The sequence below is a fragment of the Haliotis rubra genome, unplaced genomic scaffold, assembly GCF_003918875.1.
Source record: "Haliotis rubra isolate DU_JTF1 unplaced genomic scaffold, ASM391887v1 Scf6, whole genome shotgun sequence".
Classification (NCBI taxonomy): Eukaryota; Metazoa; Mollusca; class Gastropoda; order Lepetellida; family Haliotidae; genus Haliotis; species Haliotis rubra.
Window position 1 is genome coordinate 2071376 of NW_025767301.1, and position 26769 is coordinate 2098144.

A 26769-nucleotide genomic window follows, 5' to 3' on the forward strand; every position below is an offset into this window, starting at 1 on the left:
AACCCAGTATTTCATCGGCAGGTTCATTTTACAAGCAAGAAATTGCTCATGAAGTTGGTGGTCGATGACTCGCTGTAAGTTTATTTTGATGAAGTTGCAGCAGATAATAATGTTAAATAAAACCCAGTAACATCCCCACAGCAGGTCTTATTCACATGGCAACTTTTTCCTTTGGATTTTATCATTTTCCAATACAATGAAATATCCTTTAACAAGTTTGGCATTTGTTTGTAGTTTTCACAGGAAGTATATTCTGAAAGAGTGGAATGATGTAACATGCCATTCCCATTCATTGCACAAAATTTGACAATATGCCATTGCCTTCTTCAACTGTCTTATTTTGGTGAAGTTGAAGCAAATATCCAGCACTAACTACTGGGAATAAAATATGTGACCACAGTTAGCAGGACTCTAAAATGGCAGTCTGTAGAAATGGGTCATCATTATTGAATGACATTTTGAGCAAAATTAATAGACTAGATAAGTCCATATATGCAAAGAACATGTTTTACTACGAGTTAGTGTAACAACAGGATTTACTTGTGTAGTTCAATATGGATTTGTTGATGCTCTATTTCCGTTGACTGATCATGACAATAAGATGAACGGAGGTTGGTGGTTTGGCTTATGTATGGAACAAACCATTTTGATACTGATATAAGGGTCAAGTAAGGACTTTGCCTTATCTATGAGATCAGCTTATCTACAGTTATAGACCGCCTCCGTGGGGTAGTGGTTAGAGCGTCCGCCCGGAGAGCGGAAGGTCGCGGATTCGATCCCCGACCGGGTCATACCAAAAGACGTTAAAATATGGTACTTGTTGGTCCCTGTCTGGCGTTCGGCATTAATGGGTACAACAAGGACTGGTCGGCTCGGAGTCAGTATAATGTGTCTGAGTGGGGTATTCATCTTCACTGCGGCGTGGTATCTCAGTGGGCTAGCACTATAAACCAGCTTCAGTCTGGGCTAGTACAAGCAGCCGCACATACACATACACACGCATGCACGTCGTCATTTGAGCGAAACATTCTCAAGCACGACGTAAAACCCAATTTCACCTCACGTCACCTTTACAGTTATATACGGTAAATGAATGTTGCTTTATGCCACTGTCAGCAGTAGTACAACAAAATTATTGCAGTCTTTAGATTTTGTCATGCATAGAAAAACTGGTTGTTGATTATAGTTCTGTAGCTCACATCCCATTTTGTCCACAATGATGACAAAGAGGGTAAGCATGGCCTTCCCTATAACCATGGGATACCAGAGACCTCTTCTGACACTGACACTCAGTCGACATGTAGAAAACGCACCAGTCACAAAGGGAGTAGCTATATCATATGCTGTTGTAGAACTCTGCCCCTATGTATGTAACATTGTCACTGTACAGTTAGACATAGCCATTAGTCAAAGACCAGTGAAAATCTAGAGTTTTTATTGTTCATAATGAGCTATGGATATGCTGGTTACGCTGTATTTGACCAATGATGTTAACATCTGTATGAATGTGTACCAGAACAGTGCTTCTGTAGTTCATGTCTGAAGTTGACCAATGGTGTCAGCATCTGTATGAATGTGTACAAGAATAGTGCTTCTCTAGACTGCCTGAAGTTGACCAATGGTGTCAACATCTGTATGAATGTGTACAAGACCAGTGCTTCTCTAGCATGCCTGAAGTTGACCAATGGTGTCAACCTCTGTATGAATGTGTACAAGGGTAGTGCTTCTCTAGTTCATGTCTGAAGTTGACCAATGGTGTCAACATCTGTATGAATGTGTACAAGACCAGTGCTTCTCTAGTTCATGTCTGAAGTTGACCAATGGTGTCAACATCTGTATGAATGTGTACAAGACCAGTGCTTCTCTAGTTCATGTCTGAAGTTGACCAATGGTGTCAACATCTGTATGAATGTGTACAAGAACAGTGCTTCTCTAGTTCATGTCTGAAGTTGACCAATGGTGTCAACATCTGTATGAATGTACAAGAACAGTGCTTCTCTAGTTCATGTCTGAAGTTGACCAATGGTGTCAACATCTGTATGAATGTGTACAAGACCAGTGCTTCTCTAGTTCATGTCTGAAGTTGACCAATGGTGTCAACATCTGTATGAATGTGTACAAGACCAGTGCTTCTCTAGTTCATGTCTGAAGTTGACCAATGGTGTCAATCATCTGTATGAATGTGTACAAGACCAGTGCTTCTCTAGTTCATGTCTGAAGTTGACCAATGGTGTCAACATCTGTATGAATGTGTACAAGACCAGTGCTTCTCTAGTTCATGTCTGAAGTTGACCAATGGTGTCAACATCTGTATGAATGTGTACAAGACCAGTGCTTCTCTAGTTCATGTCTGAAGTTGACCAATGGTGTCAACATCTGTATGAATGTGTACAAGACCAGTGCTTCTCTAGTTCATGTCTGAAGTTGACCAATGGTGTCAACATCTGTATGAATGTGTACAAGAACAGTGCTTCTCTAGTTCATGTCTGAAGTTGACCAATGGTGTCAACATCTGTATGAATGTGTACAAGACCAGTGCTTCTCTAGTTCATGTCTGAAGTTGACCAATGGTGTCAACATCTGTATGAATGTGTACAAGACCAGTGCTTCTCTAGTTCATGTCTGAAGTTGACCAATGGTGTCAACATCTGTATGAATCAACATCTGTATGTACAAGACCAGTGCTTCTCTAGTTCATGTCTGAAGTTGACCAATGGTGTCAACATCTGTATGAATGTGTACAAGAACAGTGCTTCTCTAGTTCATGTCTGAAGTTGACCAATGGTGTCAACATCTGTATGAATGTACAAGAACAGTGCTTCTCTAGTTCATGTCTGAAGTTGACCAATGGTGTCAACATCTGTATGAATGTGTACAAGAACAGTGCTTCTCTAGTTCATGTCTGAAGTTGACCAATGGTGTCAACATCTGTATGAATGTGTACAAGAACAGTGCTTCTCTAGTTCATGTCTGAAGTTGACCAATGGTGTCAACATCTGTATGAATGTGTACAAGAACAGTGCTTCTCTAGTTCATGTCTGAAGTTGACCAATGGTGTCAACATCTGTATGAATGTGTACAAGGGTAGTGCTTCTCTAGTTCATGTCTGAAGTTGACCAATGGTGTCAGCATCTGTATGAATGTGTACAAGAACAGTGCTTCTCTAGTTCATGTCTGAAGTTGACCAATGGTGTCAACATCTGTATGAATATGTACAAGAACAGTGCTTCTCTAGTCTGTCTGAAGTAATGATCAGTCAACATCATGAAACCTTTCACTTAGAGTTCATTATCGACATTTACGTACATAGTACGTTGTAATTGAAAGATGAATAGCATGGCAAAATAATGTGGTTATATTGACATTGAAAATGCCCATGACATACAATATTCATGCAAGAAGCGCTGATCACCAAAGCAACATGGGTCTGACTTTCCCAATGAGGGAGTACCGTTTTCCATCAGTGGTCTCCAGGGTCCTCATTTGGGGAGGCTGGGATCGCTCCAATTCTTAAGAGGAGGGTTCTTTTATTTTAGTCTGATGGATATTGAATCCAGTCAATGCAGCGGTATAATGGTTATTGGCACTGATTCATCAGTTAGTGTGTTGGTGGGAATTTACCCACTGATGGGTCATTCCTGCTTAGATTGCTGTAATGTTTTCAGAAGGAATTGATTTTCCGACATGGTGTGTGGAGACCGTTTTGATGCTTGCAGATCAAGTGGCCATTGGGCAGCGGGTCAGTTTTGTTGATACACCAGAAGTCCGCTGACCGCAGTTAAAGGGCTTTGGAGATCTCCATGGTGGTCAATGGGCATTGTCATTGACGTTTGTGGATTTAAATGTTAATTGAGTGACACTGAGGGGTTAGAGATATTGGTGCTCGGGCTGGTATTTGTTCAGCCAGGGGTCTGAATGATGGACTGCGCTTTGTTGAGATCTACTAAATCTCTTCAGTTCAAATTTTTATGTTCGTATGGATTTTTCCTTTTGCATAAAAGGATATTTTCAACTTATCTAATTGTGGATCTGTGCACATCAACAAACAGGAAAGTGGATGGTGATTGATGGAATGGTTCCTCTGCAATTTCAAAGTTTGTTTTAAATGTCTAAAGGTAGCACTATGGTTGATTCATTGTCTTGGTGAAGACATACGTTTCAATGTTTTTTAACAAATGTCTTGAGGTGGCTCAGAGGCTAATTCATTGTTTTTCTGATCACATAAGGTCTAGGGTTCAGTTTCCAAGACATATATTTCATTGGTTCAATGTACATTTGATGTTTCTTGGCATTAAACATGGAGTGTAAATAGTTTCCATATGAGAGAAGCAGGTATGGAACACACAACAGACCCGGGTTGATTCCCAAGTTGGTACATTGTATGAACCTCGTATCTGATGTCTCCTGTCATGATATTGCTGAGGGGACTCAGGCATGTAGGACAGTAGTTAGCTCTACAGAAACATGTGATAGTGGGTTAGAATACTGGATTGTCCTGATAATGTTTCCAAGTTTGGCAGGACCACACCCATTACTGTTGGTTTATCCAAAGACCTGCATCACTTCAAGCTTGAGGTGGTGGGGTAGCTTAATTGTTAAAGCGTTCGCTAATCATACTGAAGACCGGGGTTCGATTCCCCATATGGGTACAATGTGTGAAGCCGATTTTGGGTGTTCCCTGCCGTGATATTGCTGGCCTATTGCTAAAAGCGGCGTAAAACTGAACTCACTCAGTCATTTCAAGCTTCCGTCCCTCATTACTTGACTCTTTGATATAACTGGAATACTGTTCAAAGTGGCATTACATGCCACTCACTCACTCACTCATTAATCACTCTCACTCACTCACTCACTCACTCACTTCTTAATCACTCTCACTCACTCATTAATCACTCACTCACTCAATCATTAATCACTTTCACTCATCCACTCATTAATCACTCTCACTCACTCACTCATTAATCACTCACTCACTCACTCATATTGCTCCAATATTGTTAACCCACCATAAGACATTACCAACAACAAATATGGCTGAAGTCATGGGACTATACATTATAAGGTTGTTCAGTATTGATGTCAATATGACCGAAGTCCATATAACTTAAATACTGAAACAAAGAAAAGGACAGAACAGTCATGTCATGTGTTTTCTCCCACAGCAAGTGTTGCCCTGAGTCCCATGGTGTATCTAGGATCTCAGCTGATGCTAGTTAGGTTTTCATTACCTCGGCTGGAGGCATGCTACTTTAAGTCTGCTGTGATGTTGTATTGAAGTAAGCATGTATTTCCCCAAACCGAATGTTAGGATATCAGACTGGAAGTGATGTAATGATTTCTGCTATCTTGCGGAAATTGCAGTCTAAGGCGTTATTTGCAGACTCTTTTCTAGTTCAATACTTGTACAAGCCTGTCCATAGGGGTGTCCAGGGAAGGTTCCTGGTACTTGTACAATAAAATGATGTTAGCTCTAAAACTTAGACCAGCATATTGCTGAGACTGCTCTGTAGCATGGTACCCCAGATAGTTAATTAAGCTATGGGGCGGTAGGGTGACCCAGTGCTTTAAATGTTCGCTCATCATGCCAAAGGCCCCGGGTTCCATTCCCCACATGGGTACAATGTGCGAAGCCTATTTCTGGTGTTCCCAACCGTGGTATTGCTAGAATATTGCTACAAGTGGGATAAAACCCAACTCACTCACTCACTAACTCACTAGTTAAGCAACCCAAATTTAAGTGATTACTTAACAATGATGGTTTACGATCTCTCCATGTTGGATAGTTAGAGAAAAAACAGGTTTTGATTCAAAACCAACACACCATCATCCACTGGTCTGGAATCTGACAAAACATTTCTATCTGTGAAGGCCCATATGTTCTTTGATGATCAAGATTTACTTCATCATCCTTGGACTGCATGTGTGGCTACCCCATCTGTATAGTGTTGCCTATTTGCTGTCCAGTAGCACTCCTCGGGAAATCATTTTGGACTCCATTAAAAATTAGTTTTGTCCAGGAGCAAGTTTAACAATTCCATTGTTTTAGTGGATATTTTTTCTGTCCATTTTGCATCTTTTACAACTTGCCTGGAACCAATCTTTAACACATTTTCAGCACGAGTTTCATTTCAAGTATTGTTATGAGATCCACTATTGGATATTGAGAAAATGTGTGTCCAGCTGATTGCTCTGTCTGGCTCAGTTTACAAAACAATTTAAATGGTCTTCTTAATCTGTGTTACAGAACAATGTGTGGAATAACTGGAAGTACAACTGACATTGTAAATCATCATGATGTCTGGTGATGTTTTCACATTAAGTGCATGTTTTCACGACCAGGCTTGTTACTATTTGTTGTTCACCTGAAATGATACGATGTGTAAGTTTAATGAGCACAATATACAAAATAGCAGACTATACACAAGAGAAGTGGTAATTGAATATGTTCACCTTCATGTTAAGTTCAAAGTATACCCCCAAAAGATGCTGTGTTTTCTGTTTCCCAGCTGACTATAACCTGGAGCCTTCTTCTCGAAACCTGTTTTCTCAAGGTACACCATAGCCTTCAGCACCATCATGGCATTGTCTGTAGACAAGCCACTATCATATAGTTGATGTGCTTCACAACAGATAAATGGGGCTGTGGGTAGCCCAGTGGTTAAAGCGTTGGCTCATCATGCCGAAGACCCGGGTTCGAATCTCCACATGGGTACAATTTGTGAAGCCCATTTCTGGTGTCCCCCGCTGTGATGTTGCTGGAATATTGCTAAAAGCAGCGTAAAACCAAACTCAGTCAGTCAGTCACAACAGATAAACCATCAATATGTTATTTTGAAAGTAGTATTTTGCTGATATCCTGTTAATGACCATTGACTAGCCTAGTTTTTCACACAGACTACATGAGTTTGATTCCCACCATTGTCACCATGAAGTTCGCCTTTATTTGACCTTCGTCCCAGGCACTAGGCTGACCCACTGGGATATAACTAAAACACTTTTCAAAGTGGTATTAAAACTGTCACATGACTTGTTCTTGAGGCCATCATTTATTGACCTCAACAATTAGGCCACAGTTTTGCCGCATCCAACCCTCTGTGTATAGGATAGGTCCCTAACAGCCTGTGATGATCGTAACGGACATAGGAGTGAGTGAGTGAGTTCAATTTTACGCTGCACTCCGCAATATTCCAGCTATATGGCGACAGTCTGTAAATAATTGAGTCTGGACCAGACAATCCAGTGATCAGCATGAGCATCGATCTGCACAATTGGGAACCGATGACATGTGTCAACCAAGTCAGCGAGCCTGACCACCCAATCCCATTACTAAGTCGCCTCTTACGACAAGCATGGGCTACTGAAGATCAGTATTCTAACCTGGACCTTCACGTATCAACAGGCATAAGTAGCTGTGTAAGCTGTGTAACTAGCAAACATGTTATGGTAAAAGACACACAGATACATGAACTGTAAGATTTAAAACCATAGCTAAGCCACACAACTCTGTTACAATTTTCGTGTCAGTGAAGAAGACAAATAATTGACTGCTATAATTATTGTTCAAAGAATAACTTCTCAATTCTTTATTTGTGTACAATGTATGAAGACCATTTTGGGCATTTCTCTGTTATGTCATTACTAAATATGGCCTAAAACAGAACTAGCAAACTTGTACTGCCTCAGATCAGTTGTCTGTGGACCCGGATCTCATTCAGATCAGTTCTTAGTGTGCGCTACTGCCACACAAAGATCTCAGCACATCCCTTTCACTTCAATCAGAACGACCTTTCGCAAACTTTGACCAATGAAATGACAATGAAAGATGTCACCATTAGTTACCCAGAAAACAGCTTTCTGCGGCTTTACAGCACTAATTACAAACTGCTGACTGTGTTTTTTACAAAGTTTTCATTCGAACTTTTAAGAACTGAACATAACAAAATTCTGGAATGTCTATCAGATTGTATGGCAGTACTTTTTTCCACTGACTATAGAAAGTCTTGTCTGTTTTAAATGTTGTTGCTGTTGATAATGATTTCGATGGAATCAGTAATAGAGCCCAGAACTGTCATTCAGTGAGTAAGTGAGTTGGCTTTTACATCACTTTTAGCAATGTTCCAACAATATCATGGCGGGGACACCAGACATGGGATTCACACATTGTACCCATGCGGGGAATCGAACCCAGGCCTTCAGTGTGACGAGCAAAGGCTTTAACCACTAGGCAACCCCACCGCCCCTGTCATTCAGAGTACTTCATGGTAACCTCTTCCAGGTTGCATGATGAGATCTGGTAAGTAGCATTCAAACTGATTTATTGAAAAGTTATTTTTGCTTCAACCATAATGTGAAGTCCTCAAATCTTTGTGTAGCAAGCACAATATATCAGATATTAATAAGATTGCTCTGCACCCATGCCTCTCCCATTTGGTCCTTGCAGATAGCCATTTGCACATATCACGGCAATGGTGAACAATGATATTAAGTAGTGTGTACTTACTACAATGTACATGAATAAATATACTTTTGTGGACAATGAAACAAGTTCGCAATGAATGAGGTTCCTATCATTCTGATTGAAATAGGCTCATATGTCTTGCGTTATGATATTTGGAGTAAACATGGCCATGCTGTTTGTTCTGGCGTGATGTGCCAGTGGTGACAGCTATTAACATGATTAAGTCATTGGTGTTTTGCCTGATGCTTGTTCTCTGCCATGCAGGGATAGTTGTGGAGATAATGATTACGACTGGAAGAAAACCTTAAGATGGTTTTATGTAATTTTCTCACACCCTTCACGCTAATTAAATCAAATATCGATAACCTTTACCAGATTTTTATTATATAATGCCACTGGAATTGAGATATTTATGAAATATTCATCGTCTACGTTGTTTATTTATGACGTAATCAATCGCGTTTTGTGACCACGGGAACGTAGAAGCTAGCTTAACACTTTTGATAGAGAGTATCTCCCTGGGTGTGATTTACAACATTATTTTACACGTAATTGTCTCGGTGTGAGGCGTGATGGCACTATTAGCATGCCACCTGCCTAGTCCTACCCCATTTTTCACAATCATTGCACCAAACCATTTCATCTCTATTCCACAAGTGCTCCGCCAAATGTATTATTTCACTTCATTATCAAGGACAAGACACGCTTCTGTGTCAAGGAAAAACTAGACTGGGACCTTTGTCGATCTAGGCTGTTATGAACGACGTATTTAGCGAAATAGACACCTTTCATATGCATTTAAATGACTCTAAATTAGACTGGTATCATGTTCTGTTATATCTGGGGCAGAGAGGGATCTGCATAACATAGAAGGTGTGGGTTATGTAGTGCTAGCTAGTTCCTCGGCCTTGTTGCACGGAACTACATCAGCCCCAGGTGATTGTATATGATAACTGTAGCATAAAACCACTTTGTGTATCATGACTCAGGTTTGTTTAGGAGGCTGATCAATTCAAGTAAAAAAGTTGATTTTTTTTAATATTAAATTATTACCTGTGTGCTTAAAACATGCAAGGTGAATGTTATTTTATTTAAAAATACAACATCTGGTTTAAAAATGCTTTGGACTAGTTCATAATATTTGTTTATGTATATTAGAATCAATTGAGTTTCTTTTTACTTAAGGGGCGGTGGGGTAGCCTAATGGTTAAAGCATTGGCTCGTCACGCCGAAGACCCGGGTTCGAATCCCCACATGGGTACAATGTGTGAAGCCCATTTCTGGTGTCCCCCGCCATGATGTTGCTGGAATATTGCTAAAAGCGGCGTAAAACCAAACTCAGTCAGTCAGTCAGTCTTTTTACTTATGACTTTATGAAGCTATTTGTATCAGCAAGAATACAAGTGAAATCTCTATACAGATAAAGAAATAGCACCACATACAGTAGTATTGAAGTGTTGTGTCAGCTGCCAAAGTCAGGGCCACACGAACCAGTGATTGATTTCGGGGCAAGATCCCTTCTCAATGTCTTGGTACAGTGACACCCTATCAAACCAGACCATGGAACTGGCCATGCATCCATTAAGTCACAGCTTATGTTACTTGTTGCTTGGGGCTGATTCAGTCGAGAATCCCTGATGGGTTCTGTGAAAAAAGGACAATTACAGTACACGAGTATAGGCAAGTGGTTAAGGCTGTTGCTTTGTTGAAGACCTTGGTTTGATTCCCAGCATGAGTACAATTCAACACATCGGTGATGTTCATGAACATCAAATTGTCAGAGAGGCATGGAAGATACTAAATGCCAGTAGTTATAATTTTTCAAACTGAATATCTGTTTCTACCTTCGGGTTGACGACTACTCATGCTAATGTTAAAAACAAAACATTGTGACCAGCCAGTATTAGTCTTTCTAATGATTACCTGTTTAGGACTTTTAACAGTTCATTATACAAATCTTATCCTGCTCTTTTTAACGAGACCCGTGAAGGTCCGGGTTAGAATATTGGCCTTCAGTAACCCTGGATGCTAACAGGCGACTAACGGGATCGGGTGGTCAGCTCGCTGACTTGGTTGACACATGTCATCGGTTCCCAATTGCGTAGATCGATGCTTATGCTGTTGATCACTGGATTGTCTGGTCCAGACTCGATTATTTACAGACTGCCGCCATATTGCTGGAATATTGCCGAGTGTAGCATAAAACTAAACTCACTCACTCACTCTTTTTAACGATCAGGCCAGACCAATTTTATTTCTTGTTTTACGGATACGCCGGTCGTATTATTTCAAGAATAAGAAAGAAAAAAAAATAATGAGGACAAAAATCCGTAAAACAAGAAATAAAATTGCTCTGGCCTCATGTAAAGTTTGACGTTTATTCCTGTGTTTATATCAGTAGATTTCCTCATTTTCTGATGTTTACGTTCTTTATTTTTAGTGCTATTCAACTGTGCAGTATGAATTTCCTTTAGGGTTAGTTAAGTCTTATCTTATCTTTCTCATTCTTATCTTATGTACAAATAAAACCAATTCTTGCCTTCTTCATCATAAGATATCTTACTGATAGTGTTAAGCACCCAGCTCCAATAGCATCTCCTTGACGAGTTTGAAGACCAATCTGTAAATAATCTATAAACGCACCTCCTGTTAGACCAAAACATTACATGACAACATTAATCATTTTTTTAAATGTATCAATGCAGTATGGGTGTATAATAAGTATATAAATTATCACGTTGAACATGCATGGTAAATTTGAACATGTATGGTATTGATAAGTGATTTCTCCTAGCACCCATTTTGTAGGTCCCAGAGCGCATTTTATGGTGAATACGGTATCTCAAATGTGCCTCATTTACACACAAGCCACTGAACTAGTCAATATTGCTACGAGGAAAATAAATTCTGAAACTGCTGGTCATAGTTTAACACATTTGTTTCAATATCCTGAATATGGAATAGAAATTGACATCAGATTTTATTTCAATCAGATGATGTGGATATTTAATTTCCAACATGTTACACCTCTACATCCTGTTCGTGTGTTGGTGAGACTACACAGTCAGCTTGACAAGGATATAATACCTCGATAACACTCAGGGCTGGGGGAGGGTTGGGGGGAGGGGGTTGTGATGAATTAACATGGTTGCAACACACATGCCTATCACCACATCAGGCTGTTTTGATGTCAAGTTCATGTTTCGCAACTCATGAATATTCAACAGACATAATAAAATGATTCCGCTAAATTGTTAGCAAAATTATGTCTTTAAAACCTGATGGGGATTCCATGTCATTAAGGGCTGATAACAATTTCAAATCATCCTCTGCCCTCCTTGTTGACATTTGAGAGTTGGGAGTTTAACATTTTTCGGCTATCGTCATAACTAGGAATAACAATGTGACGGCACTAGTGTCACATGACCCTTTGACAATGTTTGGGATTGTTGCAATATCGCCAGCATGTTTTATGAGACTGGAGTTCAATTTTAGCCAGAGGCTTTAAGCTAGGGTGGGACACAAGTGATTCCAAATCTACTTGGTGACTCGTTAAAGTGTTCATTTGATAGACTAGGGCGTTACTTAATTTTGGACAGCCGTAAGAAGAGCCCATTGATGATTAAAAAGTGGTAGAATGTGCCTATTGGACCTGATGCTCGGCCTGGAGACTAGAGTTTCAGTCTCATACCACTTGAGACTGGGCTCAGTCTAGATACGTTTCAGTTGCATACATAATCAGCCTTGGTAGGTGTGATGAAGTGGCTTGGATTTCATCTTGCTTTTACAATGTGAAAATCACCGATTCATTTTCACAAAGCAAGAGACAGTCTATATCCAGGGATGTACAGGCCAAATCATCAGTTTACAGTTCAAACACGTCTTAAAAAGGTAAACAATTTAAAAAAAAATAATTATGACATTTAAATTTTTGTTTTATATATTTATTAAAATTATTTTATTACAGTACTTTATTAGTTGTAATAGTTAAGTATATATATTTCTCTATTTATCTTTCAAGACTGTTTGTCGAAAAAATCACAGCTTATTTTAATGTTTGACTGAAAAGTCAAGAGCCACTGTACAATTATGTGGCATGTCATATTGCAAAAGTAATACTTACATCAATTATTAAATTCAATTGTTTATCTTTATTGGGGAGCAAAATGCTTAGTCAATAGTCATAGGTAGACCACTAATGTGTTCATGTATTTTTTAATAGGTCAAACTTATGAGAACCAGTGTTTTATTTTGCAGCTATGAATTAGTGATCTTGATCAATTATGAATGATACATAGTTTTAATGTAGGATGGTAATCGTAGGCGTATCGACATGAACACCCACTAGGTGATAAAGATACTGTCCTATGGCTTCACTGTGTTTTGAGGAAATCATGCAAGGCTGGCGCCAGTGTCACCCAAGAGCATGTATGATATATAACAACCGACACTGTTCCATTCTTATCCCTTAGTCAGATGTAGTCAAAACTAATGGACTTTGTTTCTTGATTGTTTAATAAAATTCCCTATATTTCACTTATACAGTGAGTGAGTGAGTGAGTGAGTGAATTTAGTTTTATGCCGCACTCAGCAAAATTCTATCTCTATGACGGCGGTCTCACAATATATGAGTTTGGACCAGACAATCCAGTGATCAACAGCATGAGCATTGATCTACACAATTGGGATATGATGGCATGTATCAACCAAGTCACAGAGGTTGTATAATGGTCACTGACCACCTGATCCGTAAGTCATGGGTTACTGAAAATCAATTCTAACCTGGATCTTCACGAGTTTCACTATTACATAACTAAAGGATATATATGCCAGTTGGTACCGATCTGTGTTAGAATTGGTCTTCAGCAACCCATCCTTGTCATTAGTGGCAACCAACAGGTGATAAGGCTCACTGACATGATCACTGCATGGCATTGTATCACATTTGCATAGAGAGATGCTCATGATGTTAATCACTGGATTGTCTGGTCCAGATTTCACTGCTTACAGACCACCACCTTAACAATAAACCAACAAAATCTATTTTTACCTATCTCCGTTAGGCCACACGAAGACTACAGTGTTAACATACCTTCTGTCTGTGATAGGGAACTGGCACGAGGCCATATCTATATGAAAGCTAATCAGTTTATGTCTTTGAAGTAAGCGAAATCAATTTATGTGCATTTGAAAACCATTCCTATTAAGGCTGTTTGTTTCAAGTCCTTTGAACAAGCGTGTAATCAATGATGCTTATAATGAAATTGACCACATTCTGTTTGCAATGTACCAGGTGAAGTAGCCTCAGACTCTCAGGATGCCTCTTAGCCGGCACTAGTTTCAGGCCTGCGGTAATAGAAAGCCTATATTGACCACCCTGCAGTGTTTATAGCAAGCTGTATATGGAACAGCATTAGACGGTTTCTTTATCATGATTGGATCAATTTTGATGTTTGTTTTATTGAAATGTGAGGTAGTTTGACTGATATAAACTTGGGAATAAACCTGAAAAGCACAGAAGATGAAAGTAATATCGCCATCACCGTCCGTATGTACCTTAGTACAAGTGGTCTGATTATTGTTTTGGAGACTCATCGTGGAAGTACGAAAAATATTATTTCATTGATTGTATCAACACCTTTTATTTCCATATTCTGAAAGTATCTGGTGATGAAGCATTTGTGTGTGGAATCTAATGTGTCGTCGTCATCATCATCATCATCATCATCATCATTAGCAGCAATAGTAGTAGCATTATTTAGTTAGTTGAAAGTAGCATTTGTAAATTTTTACTTCAATTGCTGTTATTATGATTTCATTATACTCTTTACTATATAGCCTCCATATTGTTAAATCTGTACCCCACACAGCGATATTTTCAAAATACTGTTTGGTAACTCACTTTCTGTCACATACTCGCATATACTTTCCTGCAAACAAATTCTGACCCTTTATGCCAAAAACATATTGGTTGAATTAATTCAATAAGATTGTTTCTTTCCAAAAAACAGACATCCCAAATGACCTTACAATACATGTGTTAATGTCCATTTTGTATTCTCAACACGAAACCTAGTCTCTCTCAGAAGATCAAACAAGGTTTCTCACTGCAAATGAGCTTGTTTTGTTGAAGATTTATTCCACTTTTGGCTATCGGGTTCTTTGCAGAGTACTATTTAAGGCTTTTAAAGAAATTGGCAGCAAAGAGGCAGTTGTTGAGGACAGTTTTCAACTTTGGGCATCGATGAAGAAAACGAAAAGGTCTTACCCTCAGGGCTTTGGCCTTTCTATACAGATCGAATCAAGTACTTTCACAAGAAAGGCTATTTGATTTTTATCACTTGTTTTATGTTTATTACTACTCTAAAAGACTGCCTGCTACACGCAAATCAATGGGAAATGGGAGAAACGTGAAAAAGGAGTCTCACTTTTGTGAATTTTTGTCTCCTGGCGGTTTGCCGCTTTTGATAGGGTATAAATGTTTAACATGAAAGACTGATGCTAGTGGGGGAAAAAAGGCATTTGTAGGTTGAATATGATTGCTTTAGTTTCTGATCATCAGAATTTTGCATAGTAGTGTGAAGATGGAGATCTGGGTCAGATGATTTGCTGCATTTGTATCTAATCATATTGTGTCTGTGACTATGGTATTTACCGGTTGTTAAAAAGTAGGACTGTGAAATGGAAAACATAGAATGTTATATTTTTGTATATGTGTCTTATTTGTTTAGGAATCTTGATTATTGAAATAGATAAGCCTTATCTGTAACCTTGTGGTAAACATGTTGTAAGATAAGATTACACAGAAAATTAATAACACAAAAACATGTTATTTTCTTATATTAATCTCATATGTTCACTTGTCAGAGGAGTGCACAAAGTACGAGATCTAGACTACCAGCTGTCATGCTTCCATTTTGTGGAAGCCCCGGTGGCTGAGTGGGTTAGATCGCTGACCTTGGTGCTGGCGATTAGGTGGCTGACACTGAGTATGTGGGATTGAATCCCGGATGGGACTCAACCCCAAAAGTACTAGAATCTGTTCTTTACTGAGAAAGTTTTATCCCAAATATAACATATGTAACACCCATTGTTCATGTATTGGAAGTGGATTATTGAAATAATTAAATTTGTGTTGTGAGGTACATCTCAAAGTACCACATATACAGAGTGTTGTAACAGTGGACGTACTTGTTTATTTCATAAGAGAACAGCCTGTATTTAGAAACTGACCACTGTGCTGTAGTGAGAGTGAGTTAAGTTTTACGCCGCTTTTATCAATACTCCAGCAATATCACGGGCGGGGGACACCAGTAATGGGCTTCACACATTGTACCCATGTGGGGAATCAAACCTGGGTCTTCAGCTTTAACCACTAGGCTACCCCACTGTGTTGTAAATGGAATATTGAAAGCATCACTCACTGATTGGTCTAAACCAACAGTCACCTAAATTAGAAATATATCTTGACAACTATGAGCTGTTCCACCCTTAGTTTTATGGCTATTATAATCTCCTTGAACTGGTGAGTAGTAAAACTGCTCTCTACAGATTATTTCATGCAGGCAGATTGTCATTAGAAAAAAATGAAATATTGCAATGTTAACAATTTTGTTTGAGCTGCTAAACACTGACAGCAATCAAAATATTTGTGCTGTGTGTGATGTTTGGAAGGACGAACTAAGTGAAAGTTTCTGTTGCTAATATTAGAGGTTATAGTTCTAGCAAGGACAAAGGGGCTATTAAAGTCACACTCAAGCCTCCGAGCATATTTAATGTGGACAATAAATAGCACATGTCATACCAGACACAATGTTAGTCTGACCTGTGGGCGAGCTGCACAGGGCAGGCAGTGCAGGCAGCTGGATACCTGACATAGATGGAGGGCATGTGTGTGTCACCGTATGTGTGAGTGTGACGCTGTCTCTAGGTGTGACACTTGTACCATCTGTGTGAGTGTGTTCATGTGTGTTCTCTCTGTGTGTCACTTGTACAATTAGTGTGTGTGCATGTATTTGCATGTGTGTCACTTGTACAAACCTTTGTGTGTGAATTGTATTATCTGTGTAACTGTTTCACCATCTGTTTGTGTGTGTGACAGTTGTATAGGAGGGTCGGGGATGTTATGTGACAGCTGTATGATCTGTGTGTTTCTGTTGAGGGGTGTGTGACAGTTGTATAGGAGGGTCGGGGGATGTTATGTGACAGCTGTATGATCTGTGTGTTTCTGTGTGTGTGACAGTTGTATAGGAGGGTCGGGGGATGTTATGTGACAGCTGTATGATCTGTGTGTTTCTGTGTGTGTGACAGTTGTATAGGAGGGTCGGGGGATGTTATGTGACAGCTGTATGATCTGTGTGTTTCTGTGTGTGTGACAGTTGTATAGGAGGGTCGGGGGATGTTATGTGACGGCTGTATGATCTGTGTGTTTCTGTGTGTGTGACAGTTGTATAGGAGGGTCGGGGGATGTTATGTGACGGCTGTATGATCTGTGTGTTTCTGTGTGTGTGACAGTTGTATAGGAGGGTCGGGGGATGTTATGTGACGGCTGTATGATCTGTGTGTTTCTGTGTGTGTGACAGTTGTATAGGGTGGGGATGTTATGCATGTCAGCTTGTAATAGGATGTTATGTGTGACAGTTTGTGTGTGACAGTTGTATAGGAGGGTGAGGGGATGTTATGTGACAGCTGTATGATCTGTGTGTTTCTGTGTGTGTGACAGTTGTATAGGAGGGTCGGGGGATGTTATGTGACAGCTGTATGATCTGTGTGTTTCTGTGTGTGTGACAGTTGTATAGGAGGGTCGGGGGATGTTATGTGGCAGCTGTATGATCTGTGTGTTTCTGTGTGTGTGACAGTTGTATAGGAGGGTCGGGGGATGTTATGTGGCAGCTGTATGATCTGTGTGTTTCTGTGTGTGTGACAGTTGTATAGGAGGGTCGGGGGATGTTATGTGACACATGTATGATCTGTGTGTTTCTGTGTGTGTGACAGTTGTATAGGAGGGTCGGTGGATGTTATGTGACACATGTATGATCTGTGTGTTTCTGTGTGTGTGACAGTTGTATAGGAGGGTCGGGGGATGTTATGTGGCAGCTGTATGATCTGTCTGTGTGTGTGACAAATGTATTGTGTGTGTATGTAACAGTTGTATCATTTCTCTCTCTCCCTCTGTATGTGACAATTGTATAATCTGTGTGCATGTGTGACAGTTGTATCAAAGTCTCTGTGTGTACAAGTGTGTATATGATGCTTGTTTCATCTGTGTATGAGAGGCAGTTGTGATGTGTGTGTATGTGTGACAGTAATGTGTGTGATACAATTGTATCATCTGTAACAGTTGTATCATCTATGTGTGTGTGAGACAGTTCTATCATCTCTCCTTTTGTGTGTATGTGTGCGCACGTGTGAGGGTGCATTTGCATTAGTCTGTCATACAGACCTTGAAGCAAATATATCCAAGAAAGCCCATGCAAGTCTAGAAAATGTGGCAAGTCTAGATTTCCTCAGCTTCAGGTCTGAAAATGAAGAAAGTCTCAGGGCTCCTTTTCATTATATTATATTTTTTTTTACTGTGAACTTTTTTCAGTAAAATATATTCATTTCAGAGACTAGTTGTTAGTCTACACGTGCATGTGTGTATGCATGTGTGTGTGTGTGTGAGTGCACGTGATGTATTGTGTGTGCCACTCATGTCATTTCTTTCAATTTCTCAGAAGTACCATCCGGCTAGACTAAGGCTTAGTCTCTGAATATATATAATTTTGATAGTAACAAACAAGCCCATTTAAATTGAAAAGGAGCCCTAGGGAGACCAGAGATTCAGAACCTGGGGAAATCTAGACTTGCTTCGTTTAGGGCTTTAGCACTACAGGGAAGGCTAGGCTGTAGGGAAAATAATGTGGTTCAGGGACTGTGAGACAGACTACCATTCGGCTTGCACCATTTGTTAATGTGCGTGTGTACATGCAAGTGTAAGACAGACAGTTTTTTCCATCTGAATGCCATCCATACCATCTATGTATATGCCACATATGTGTCACCAGTATGTACAAATATAAACTATCTATAGCTCGTAATGGTTAGCATGTCATCAGTTAAGAAAGTTCTTCACCAAGCCACCAGCCCCCTGCCTGCATATAGCTGTGCAGGCTGCAGTATAAATGGCTGTCACGATATTCAGGCCTGGGCAGGTTTACTCCCGTGCTCTGAATGAACATTGCTTTATGATTCCCATGAGTGATGTGCCTTTTGATATTAGGAGATGATATACAATTTAATAGCAGGAATAGATAAATTGTGTAAATGATTGAAGCTGTTACGAGCTTGGGGATGGTTTATTAACATTCTTCTGTGAGATGAAGAGCCATATATTTTATTATGTCAGCCTCAGTAGAGATTAAATCATGTCTCTGTGAGGAGTTTTGAAATTTACTGCATTTTACTTGATGAGTGCATGAAAGTAATTCTATTGTTATACACTTTGCGAAAAACGTTATCAACCCATGCCTTGTCATACAAGGACAGTGGTAACTTCCATCCTTTAACAAACGATTTAAACTGTCGTAGTGCTACCAGTGCTTTTTCGAATGGGTCCCGGAATATTTGTGGTGATATGTTTTTTCTAGTGAAGAATGAGCACATAATTTCATAAAATTAGCCCCAATATATTCATGACCCCTAACTTTTTTTGTTCAGTATGGTGTGGTTATCAATGCCATTTTGGAAGCAATGTTGTGTTTATTTGGCATCTAGAATTTTGACCCAAAGTACTGTAAATGGCTTCTTGCATCCTATTAACCAAGGAATTTATGATATAATATAAAGATAGTGGAAGAGAGATTTCAGAGATTTGTAATTACACTGGTTCGATGCTGTATTATGAGTGAGTGAGTTTTATTTGATGTTCTTTCAACAGCATCATGACATCCAGATGTGACGAGGAGCATTTGTCACACTGTAGGTCCAGGTTCACAAGGGTACATTGTGTGAAGTCCTTTTCTGGTGTGCCCACCTTGATATTTCTGGAATATTCCTAAAAGCAACATAAAGATCAACCCAGGCCCCTACACACGTAAACCACTAGAATAGTTTGCTGCAAAAGACCCATCAATCTAATGGACGATAAGTTTTTTTGTGTGTGTTTTTTTTGTTTTTTTGTTGTTATGACAAATTTTTATTTTTTTTATTTTTGGACGATAAGTTTGAATAAAGGCAAGAACTATTGTGGCATAAAAATCACAAATGAAACAGACTTTATAAAATTTCAAACAGCTTTTATTTCTATTTTATTTGGATGACTATTGTAACACTTCTGTTCAATTTTTTCTTTTTTCAATAAGTCATATGTAATTTGACGTCTTTCATTTGATATGATGCAGTTTACATTATAGTCAATATATATGTTCCACTCAAAAGAAGATAAAGAACTCATAATTCTTTCTTATCACTATATTTAATGTCATGGAATCACAGATTAACCATATTCATAAGAAAAAGATGTATGCTCTTCAATTTGTTTTGTGTAGTAGCTATATAATTTCAGTCTATACATGAAGTAATTGAACTGCTATGGATGAGACAATGTAATGAGTAAAACCTGAAACCACAACCTCAGTGGTGCCACAGACAGTACCAGCTCCAACTGGTGTGTGCCATGTGTATAGTGTTGCTAATGTGTTACCTCTACAACCCAGATGTGGCTCTTCATGCAATATGTCACACGACTAGTTACAGCCTCAGAGATGATATTAAACAGACAACTAATGATGGATCAGCTGTTATGAGGATATTACACCTGTGGTGCACAGTTTGAGGTTTTAGTGGATATTTAATATCCATGGTCGTTACTGAGATACCGTAACCTTATGGCAACATTAATCATAGGAAATAATGACTCTGTAGCTTCCTAATACAGAGTAGTTTCTGGAGGCAGATATTCCAGTTGCTGCAGTGTTATATAATAGCTAACATACTTTTTGAAGAACTTGTGTAAACAACACAAAGTTGCAGGATACTTTCTATCCTGAAACTGATGAAGATCACCTCAAGCTTGAAAGTGTGTTAAGTGTGGTTTTACGCCGCTGTTAGCAAGATTCCAACAGTATCGTGGCGGGGGACACCAGAAATTGACTTTGCACACTGTACCCATGTGGGAAATTGAACGAGGGTCTTTGTCATGACAAGCGAACGCTTCAACCACTTGGCTACCCCACCGCCCCATGAGCTTGAGAGATTTTAGTTAATTATCATATAGATCCCAGACAAGCATAAGGCTGCAGTGTTAGTGTAATAGCTAACAGAGTATTTTTAAAGACTTGTGTAAATAACACAATGTTGTAGGTTGTCTTCTGTCAGCAAAATGATGTCGATATTTTGGACGTGAAATATTTCAAGTTATAATCGAAGATGGACTGGGTTACCTATCCTTGTCATATAAGGCAACAAAAGCTGATACTAGCTTAAAGGAATAGTATGTTGCATGGATTTATACCCCAAGAGCATTGGTTTGGTGAGCATTGGTTTGTCTGCTACAGACTTGATTATTTACACATTTCTGAAGTTTGGCATTAACAACAAACAAAATCCAAGTAGAAACGTTTTTCATGTTTTTACTACCCTGAATCATAAATCATGAAAAGCAATCAAATCAATAAAAAATAATCAAATCAATCAAATCAATGTTTGATGACTTGAACCAAACGTATGGATACTAACAATTGGTCCGAGAGTAGCCTCCCTTTAGGAATGGTATACTGTTCTGCACTCTTGTGTATGAAAGCACAATGCAAAGGTAAAACTCTTCAGATTTGATCCCCAGAAACCTATGCTGGTTATAAGAGAACTGCCTCCATGGTGTAGTGGTTAGAGTGTCCTCCCGGAGAGCGGAAGGTCGAGGGTTCGATCTTCGATGTAACCATATATGTATATGCATAACATATAGTGAGTGTTTTCAGTGAGTCTAAACTTTTGATGGGAAGTATATACAAAATTATTCACATGATTCATTTTTCAACTGTTATCCAAGTAGAAGTAAAGAATTAATTTATGCGGTTTTCAAGTTGGTAACATAAGGCGATAAAAAACAATGGTAATTTTGAGGACATCACTTGCCAGGCCACTGGCATATCAGTATTAATATTTAGGTTAAACAATTGTCATTGTGGTATTTTCTATTGATGTATTTCCTGTGTGAAATGTCAATCACTGCTTGAGATGCCTCCACTTATCTGTCAATCACTGTCACCCCAACTGGTAGCTTGACATGTAATACACAACACGACAAGGGGGGAGTTAGGGGAAGGGTGTCACTCTCCTGTGGGATGTATCCTGTCTGTCACAGTCAAGATTCTGAGGATTAATTTGATGTTTAAAATATTTAAAAGAATTGTATCAACACACAGCACAGAAGGGTCAGATTGATCGCTGTTGGTGTCACCATGATCTGATAATGTCTCTTCTTCAGCAACCCATGATTGTTGTAAGAGGATCAGGTTTTTGATGATATCATTGTATCTCTACTACATAGATCAATGCTTATGACGTCAACCACTCGATTAATAACTGCATGATTATTAACAAACTTTGGTCATATGGCTGGACTGACTGACTGACTGAGTTTGGTTTTACGCTGCTTTTAGCAATATTCCAGCAACATCATCGCGGGGGACACCAGAAATGGGCTTCACACATTGTACCCTTGTGGGGATTCGAACCCGGGTCTTCGGCGTGACGAGCCAACGCTTTAATCATTAGGCTACCCCACCGGCCCCATATGGCTGGAGTATTGTTGAATACAATACAAACAAGACAACAGTATAGCTGTGGTTGTGATCCCTACAAAAGTGTTATTTAGGCTGAAGGGGTTGTTGTCGGCACAGGTACTACAGATACGTACCCCAGGTACGTTTCTGTATACAGATATGTACCCTAAACAAAGTCAAAATACAGAAACGTACCCGGTACCCTAAAAGGCGGACGAGTCCATATTCCGCAATCCAAAACCGAAACCGTATGTAGTTGTTCCCGTTCAACTGATTCCGAGTGGTATTCATGTGCATCGCGAAATATCCGTTACTGTGTATTTTCAATACTTACATAACGCAATCAAATGTATCTAATACAACAGTATGACAGTTCCGGTCAAGAATACAACACAATGGGAATGGAATCATCCTAGGGTACGTTTCTGTATTCGCATTATGGCCAAGGTACGTTTCTGTATACAGAAACGTACCTGGGGTACATATCTGTAGTACCCGTGACAACACCAACCCCTTCAGCGTTATTTAGAAGTTGATGTAAAGTTGACAAGAAGCATTCAGGAATACATGTATTATTAGGAATAACAGCTTCTTTATCTTAGTATTTACTTCATTGTCTCCCAAGCTAGTCTGGTCCAGACTCGATTATTTACAGACCTCTGCCATATAGCTGGAATATTGCTGAGTGTGGTGTTAAACAACCAACCAACCATCCAAGCTAGGTGTCTGCCCACTCTCCGGGGGCGTGGTGGGCGAGTTGTCTAAGGCGCCAGGCTAGTGATCCAGCGAGGTTGAGGTGTCGGGATCGAGCCCACCTGTGACCGGTTGTAAAAACCTTGGGATCAACTTTGTGTGCCGACTCTTTCAGTGTTGTCACAACCCCTAGTGTACAGTACACAATCCTGTGCACTTAAAAGAACCCGCGAATCCGTTGGTATATGACCAGATGGTGGCCACATGAATATGTGCAAACACCTAGTTGCGGGTGCAGCAACGTGCAGTAAACTTGAATAAAGTACTGTGACTATGTGTCCCAGTCCAACAAGCTGTGAATGGGTACCTCGTTATGATGAGAAAGCCATAATAACTCGGTGCGCTTAGTGGCTGCAAGAGTTGTATACTCCCCAGGGGAGTTGAGATTGATAATACAATGTGCCGTTGAGATTGACATCCAATGATCGAGGGAAAATATACCAGCGCCTTGAGCATGCACTAGTTGCCTGGATATGTGTGCTATATAAATATCCTATAATAATAATAATAATAATAATAATAATAATAACAATAATATTCCTTCTGTATGTGGCTGTCTGTAAATATTGGAGTCTGGTCCAGACAATCCAGGGGTTGACATCTTGAGCCTCAATTTACACAACTGGGATACGGTGACATGCATCACCCCAATCAGCAAGTCTGACTACCCAATCCCGTTAGTTGCCTCTCAACAAGCATAGGAGATCTCCTCCCTCAGTCGTCTTCTTTATTATACTTCCACAGTGTTCCACGGCTACTTCTTGTCCCTTCATCAGATGATTTGGGATGCTCCTTGTGATCAAACTCACTCATTCATAGCATGAATTTGTAATAAATGGCGATGTCACAGGTATGAGATGTGTTGATTATGAGGTACATGTGGCAGTATCAGGGGTACAGTGTTTTAAGAGTTGAACAGATTTATATTCCTGGGACCATATCCACAAACCTTCATAGGTCTATGCTATTTGTAAGGCTATGATAAAATATGGAGTTGCGATAGGTCGTAACATTATGAACACTTGTGGATCAGGACCCTGAAAACTCAAGATGGAGAACTGGACAAGAGCTGTACTGTACAGCTTGTACACCCTGAACACCTTCTTATGGCACATACAACTTTATCATTTAGACTTTACACAGACATGGTACTTATCAAGTACCGTACAGTATATGTGCTTTACCATTGGATCAATTTAAATAAGTCTTCCAGTTGGCCATCATGAGACAAATGACTTCATTTTAGACATTGTAACATCATTTCCAGCATTGTGACATCATTTTAAGCATTGTGACATCATTCCAAACATTATGACATCATTTCCAGTATTGTGACATCATTTTAAGCATTGTGACATCATTTCATGCATTGTGACATCATTTCAATCATTATGACATCTGTTCAGGCATTGTGACATCATTTCAAGCATTGTGACATCATTCCAAACATTATGACATCATTTCAACATTTGGACATCATATATCCCTAGTGCCTGTCAGCCAACTTTAGTTTTTGCAAGCAGACTCTGACCACACCAATTCTGTAATTAGGAATGATAATTATGCTGTCGGAACTGACCTGCACATACTCTGAAGACATTGATTGATGTGCTCGTTGTCCTGTTTGTCTGATCCAGTGACCTGGCCCTGTGATCTAGCTGTACGTACTACATCATACATAAAACCTATTGACCAGCTCATACTCTGCCTTCCTTCCTCATCTCCGCTTCCCCACGGGAGATTCCAGAGAAGAATGCACCCTTTGTACATCATGCTTGATATAGGTGGAAAATAATTAGTGGAATAGTTGCCAAGATTGGAAACTTACAGTGCCTTGAAGGGTTACTTCCAGGAAAGATTAATGCTTAATTAAAATAATGACAGATTTTGTGGCATTTCACTGGCTAACCTGGCAAATTTTGCTTTGTTCATACATCATACACTGAAAGTATATAGTCTACATCACACCAATCACACATACGCACCTACCACACCCCGACAGCGTCACACCAGTACATTGTTCTGTGCCATGTAACTACAGCATCCCACCAATATATAGTCTACATCACACCGATCACACATACACACCTACCACACCCCTACAGCGTCACACCAGTACATTGTTCTGTGACATGTATCTACAGGATCCCACCAATACATAGTCTGTCTCTCAGTCCCTGAACCACATTATTTTCCCTACTGCCTAGCCCTCCTTGCAATGCTAAAGCCCTAAATGAAGCAAGTCTAGATTTCCTCAGGTTCAGGGAGTAGATTTCGAAGCTCTCTTATCGCTAAGATAGTCGTTAGTTAATGTTAATGTATGGCACTTACAACTATCATAGCGTTAAGAGAGCTTCGAAAATCTAGGCCCAGGTTCTGAATCTCCCTTCATTCTGAGGGTACTTTTCAATTAAAATGGGTTTATTTGTTACTATTAAAATTATATATATTTAGAGTCTAACCAATACATTGCTCTGTGTTACAGCTTGAGCTGATGGAGCAGCAGCTGGCGGCCATGAACTGGAAGCCCTGTGACCTGGAAAAGCGGGTGCAGGATCTGGAGAGAGAGCTACAAGACAAAGACAAACGACTGCGGGCCATGCAACACCATCTGGAGGAGCAGGTAGGACTACATGGTTTGTCTTGTAGACTAGAGGACATGGGTTGTGTTGTAGACTAGAGGACATGGGTTGTGTTGTAGACTAGAGGACATGTGGGTGTACAGGACATGGGTTGTGTTGTAGACTAGAGGACATGGGTTGTGTTGTAGACTAGAGGACATGGGTTGTGTTGTAGACTAGAGGACATGGGTTGTGTTGTAGACTAGAGGACATGTGGGTGTACAGGACATGGGTTGTGTTGTAGACTAGAGGACATGGGCTGTGTTGTAGACTAGAGGACATGGGTTGTGTTGTAGACTAGAGGACATGTGGGTCTAGAGGACATGGGTTGTGTTGTAGACTAGAGGACATGTGGGTCTAGAGGACATGGGTTGTGTTGTAGACTATAGGACATGTGGGTCTAGAGGACATGGGTTGTGTTGTAGACTAGAGGACATGTGGGTCTAGAGGACATGGGTTGTGTTGTAGACTAGAGGACATGTGGGTCTAGAGGACATGGGTTGTGTTGTAGACTAGAGGACATGTGGGTCTAGAGGACAAGGGTTGTGTTGTAGACTAGAGGACATGTGGGTCTAGAGGACATGGGTTGTGTTGTAGACTAGAGGACATGTGGGTGTACAGGACATGGGTTGTATTGTTGACTAGAGGACATGTGGGTCTAGAGGACATGGGTTGTATTGTAGACTAGAGGACATGGGTTGTGTTGTAGACTAGAGGACATGTGGGTGTACAGGACATGGGTTGTATTGTTGACTAGAGGACATGCCAGCCTAAAGGACATGGGTTGTATTGTAGACTAGAGGACATGTGAGCCTTAAGGACAAGGGTTGTGTTGTAGACAAGAGGACATGTGAGCCTAAAGGACAAGGGTTGTATTGTAGACTAGAGGACATGTGAGCCTTAAGGACAAGGGTTATGTTGTAGACCAGAGGACATGTGAGCCTAAAGGACAAGGGTTGTATTGTAGACTAGAGGACATGGGCTTAAAGGACAAGGGTTGTCTTGTAGACCAGAGGTCTTCAGGACATGGGTAGAGCTTTAATGAATATACACTGTCAGTAAGAAGACAGTACATTTATCAAGAAATGCTGGTGATGTGATTCTGGAGATTGGTTTGCAGTACTTTTAGTTGATGAAACTGTGTTAGGCCCTACATATTCAGTATATGAATTAA

The 26769-nt window shown here is 39.9% G+C and overlaps 1 protein-coding gene across 1 annotated transcript in view; it reads left to right on the top strand.

The window, feature by feature from the left end:
• LOC124255260 (pleckstrin homology domain-containing family H member 1-like) overlaps nt 1–26769 on the top strand; it is a 211795-nt gene that overhangs the window by 135907 nt on the left and 49119 nt on the right. Inside the window, 1 exon segment of the mRNA XM_046689120.1 lies at nt 25460–25597. Coding sequence (XP_046545076.1) covers nt 25460–25597 — 138 coding nt within the window.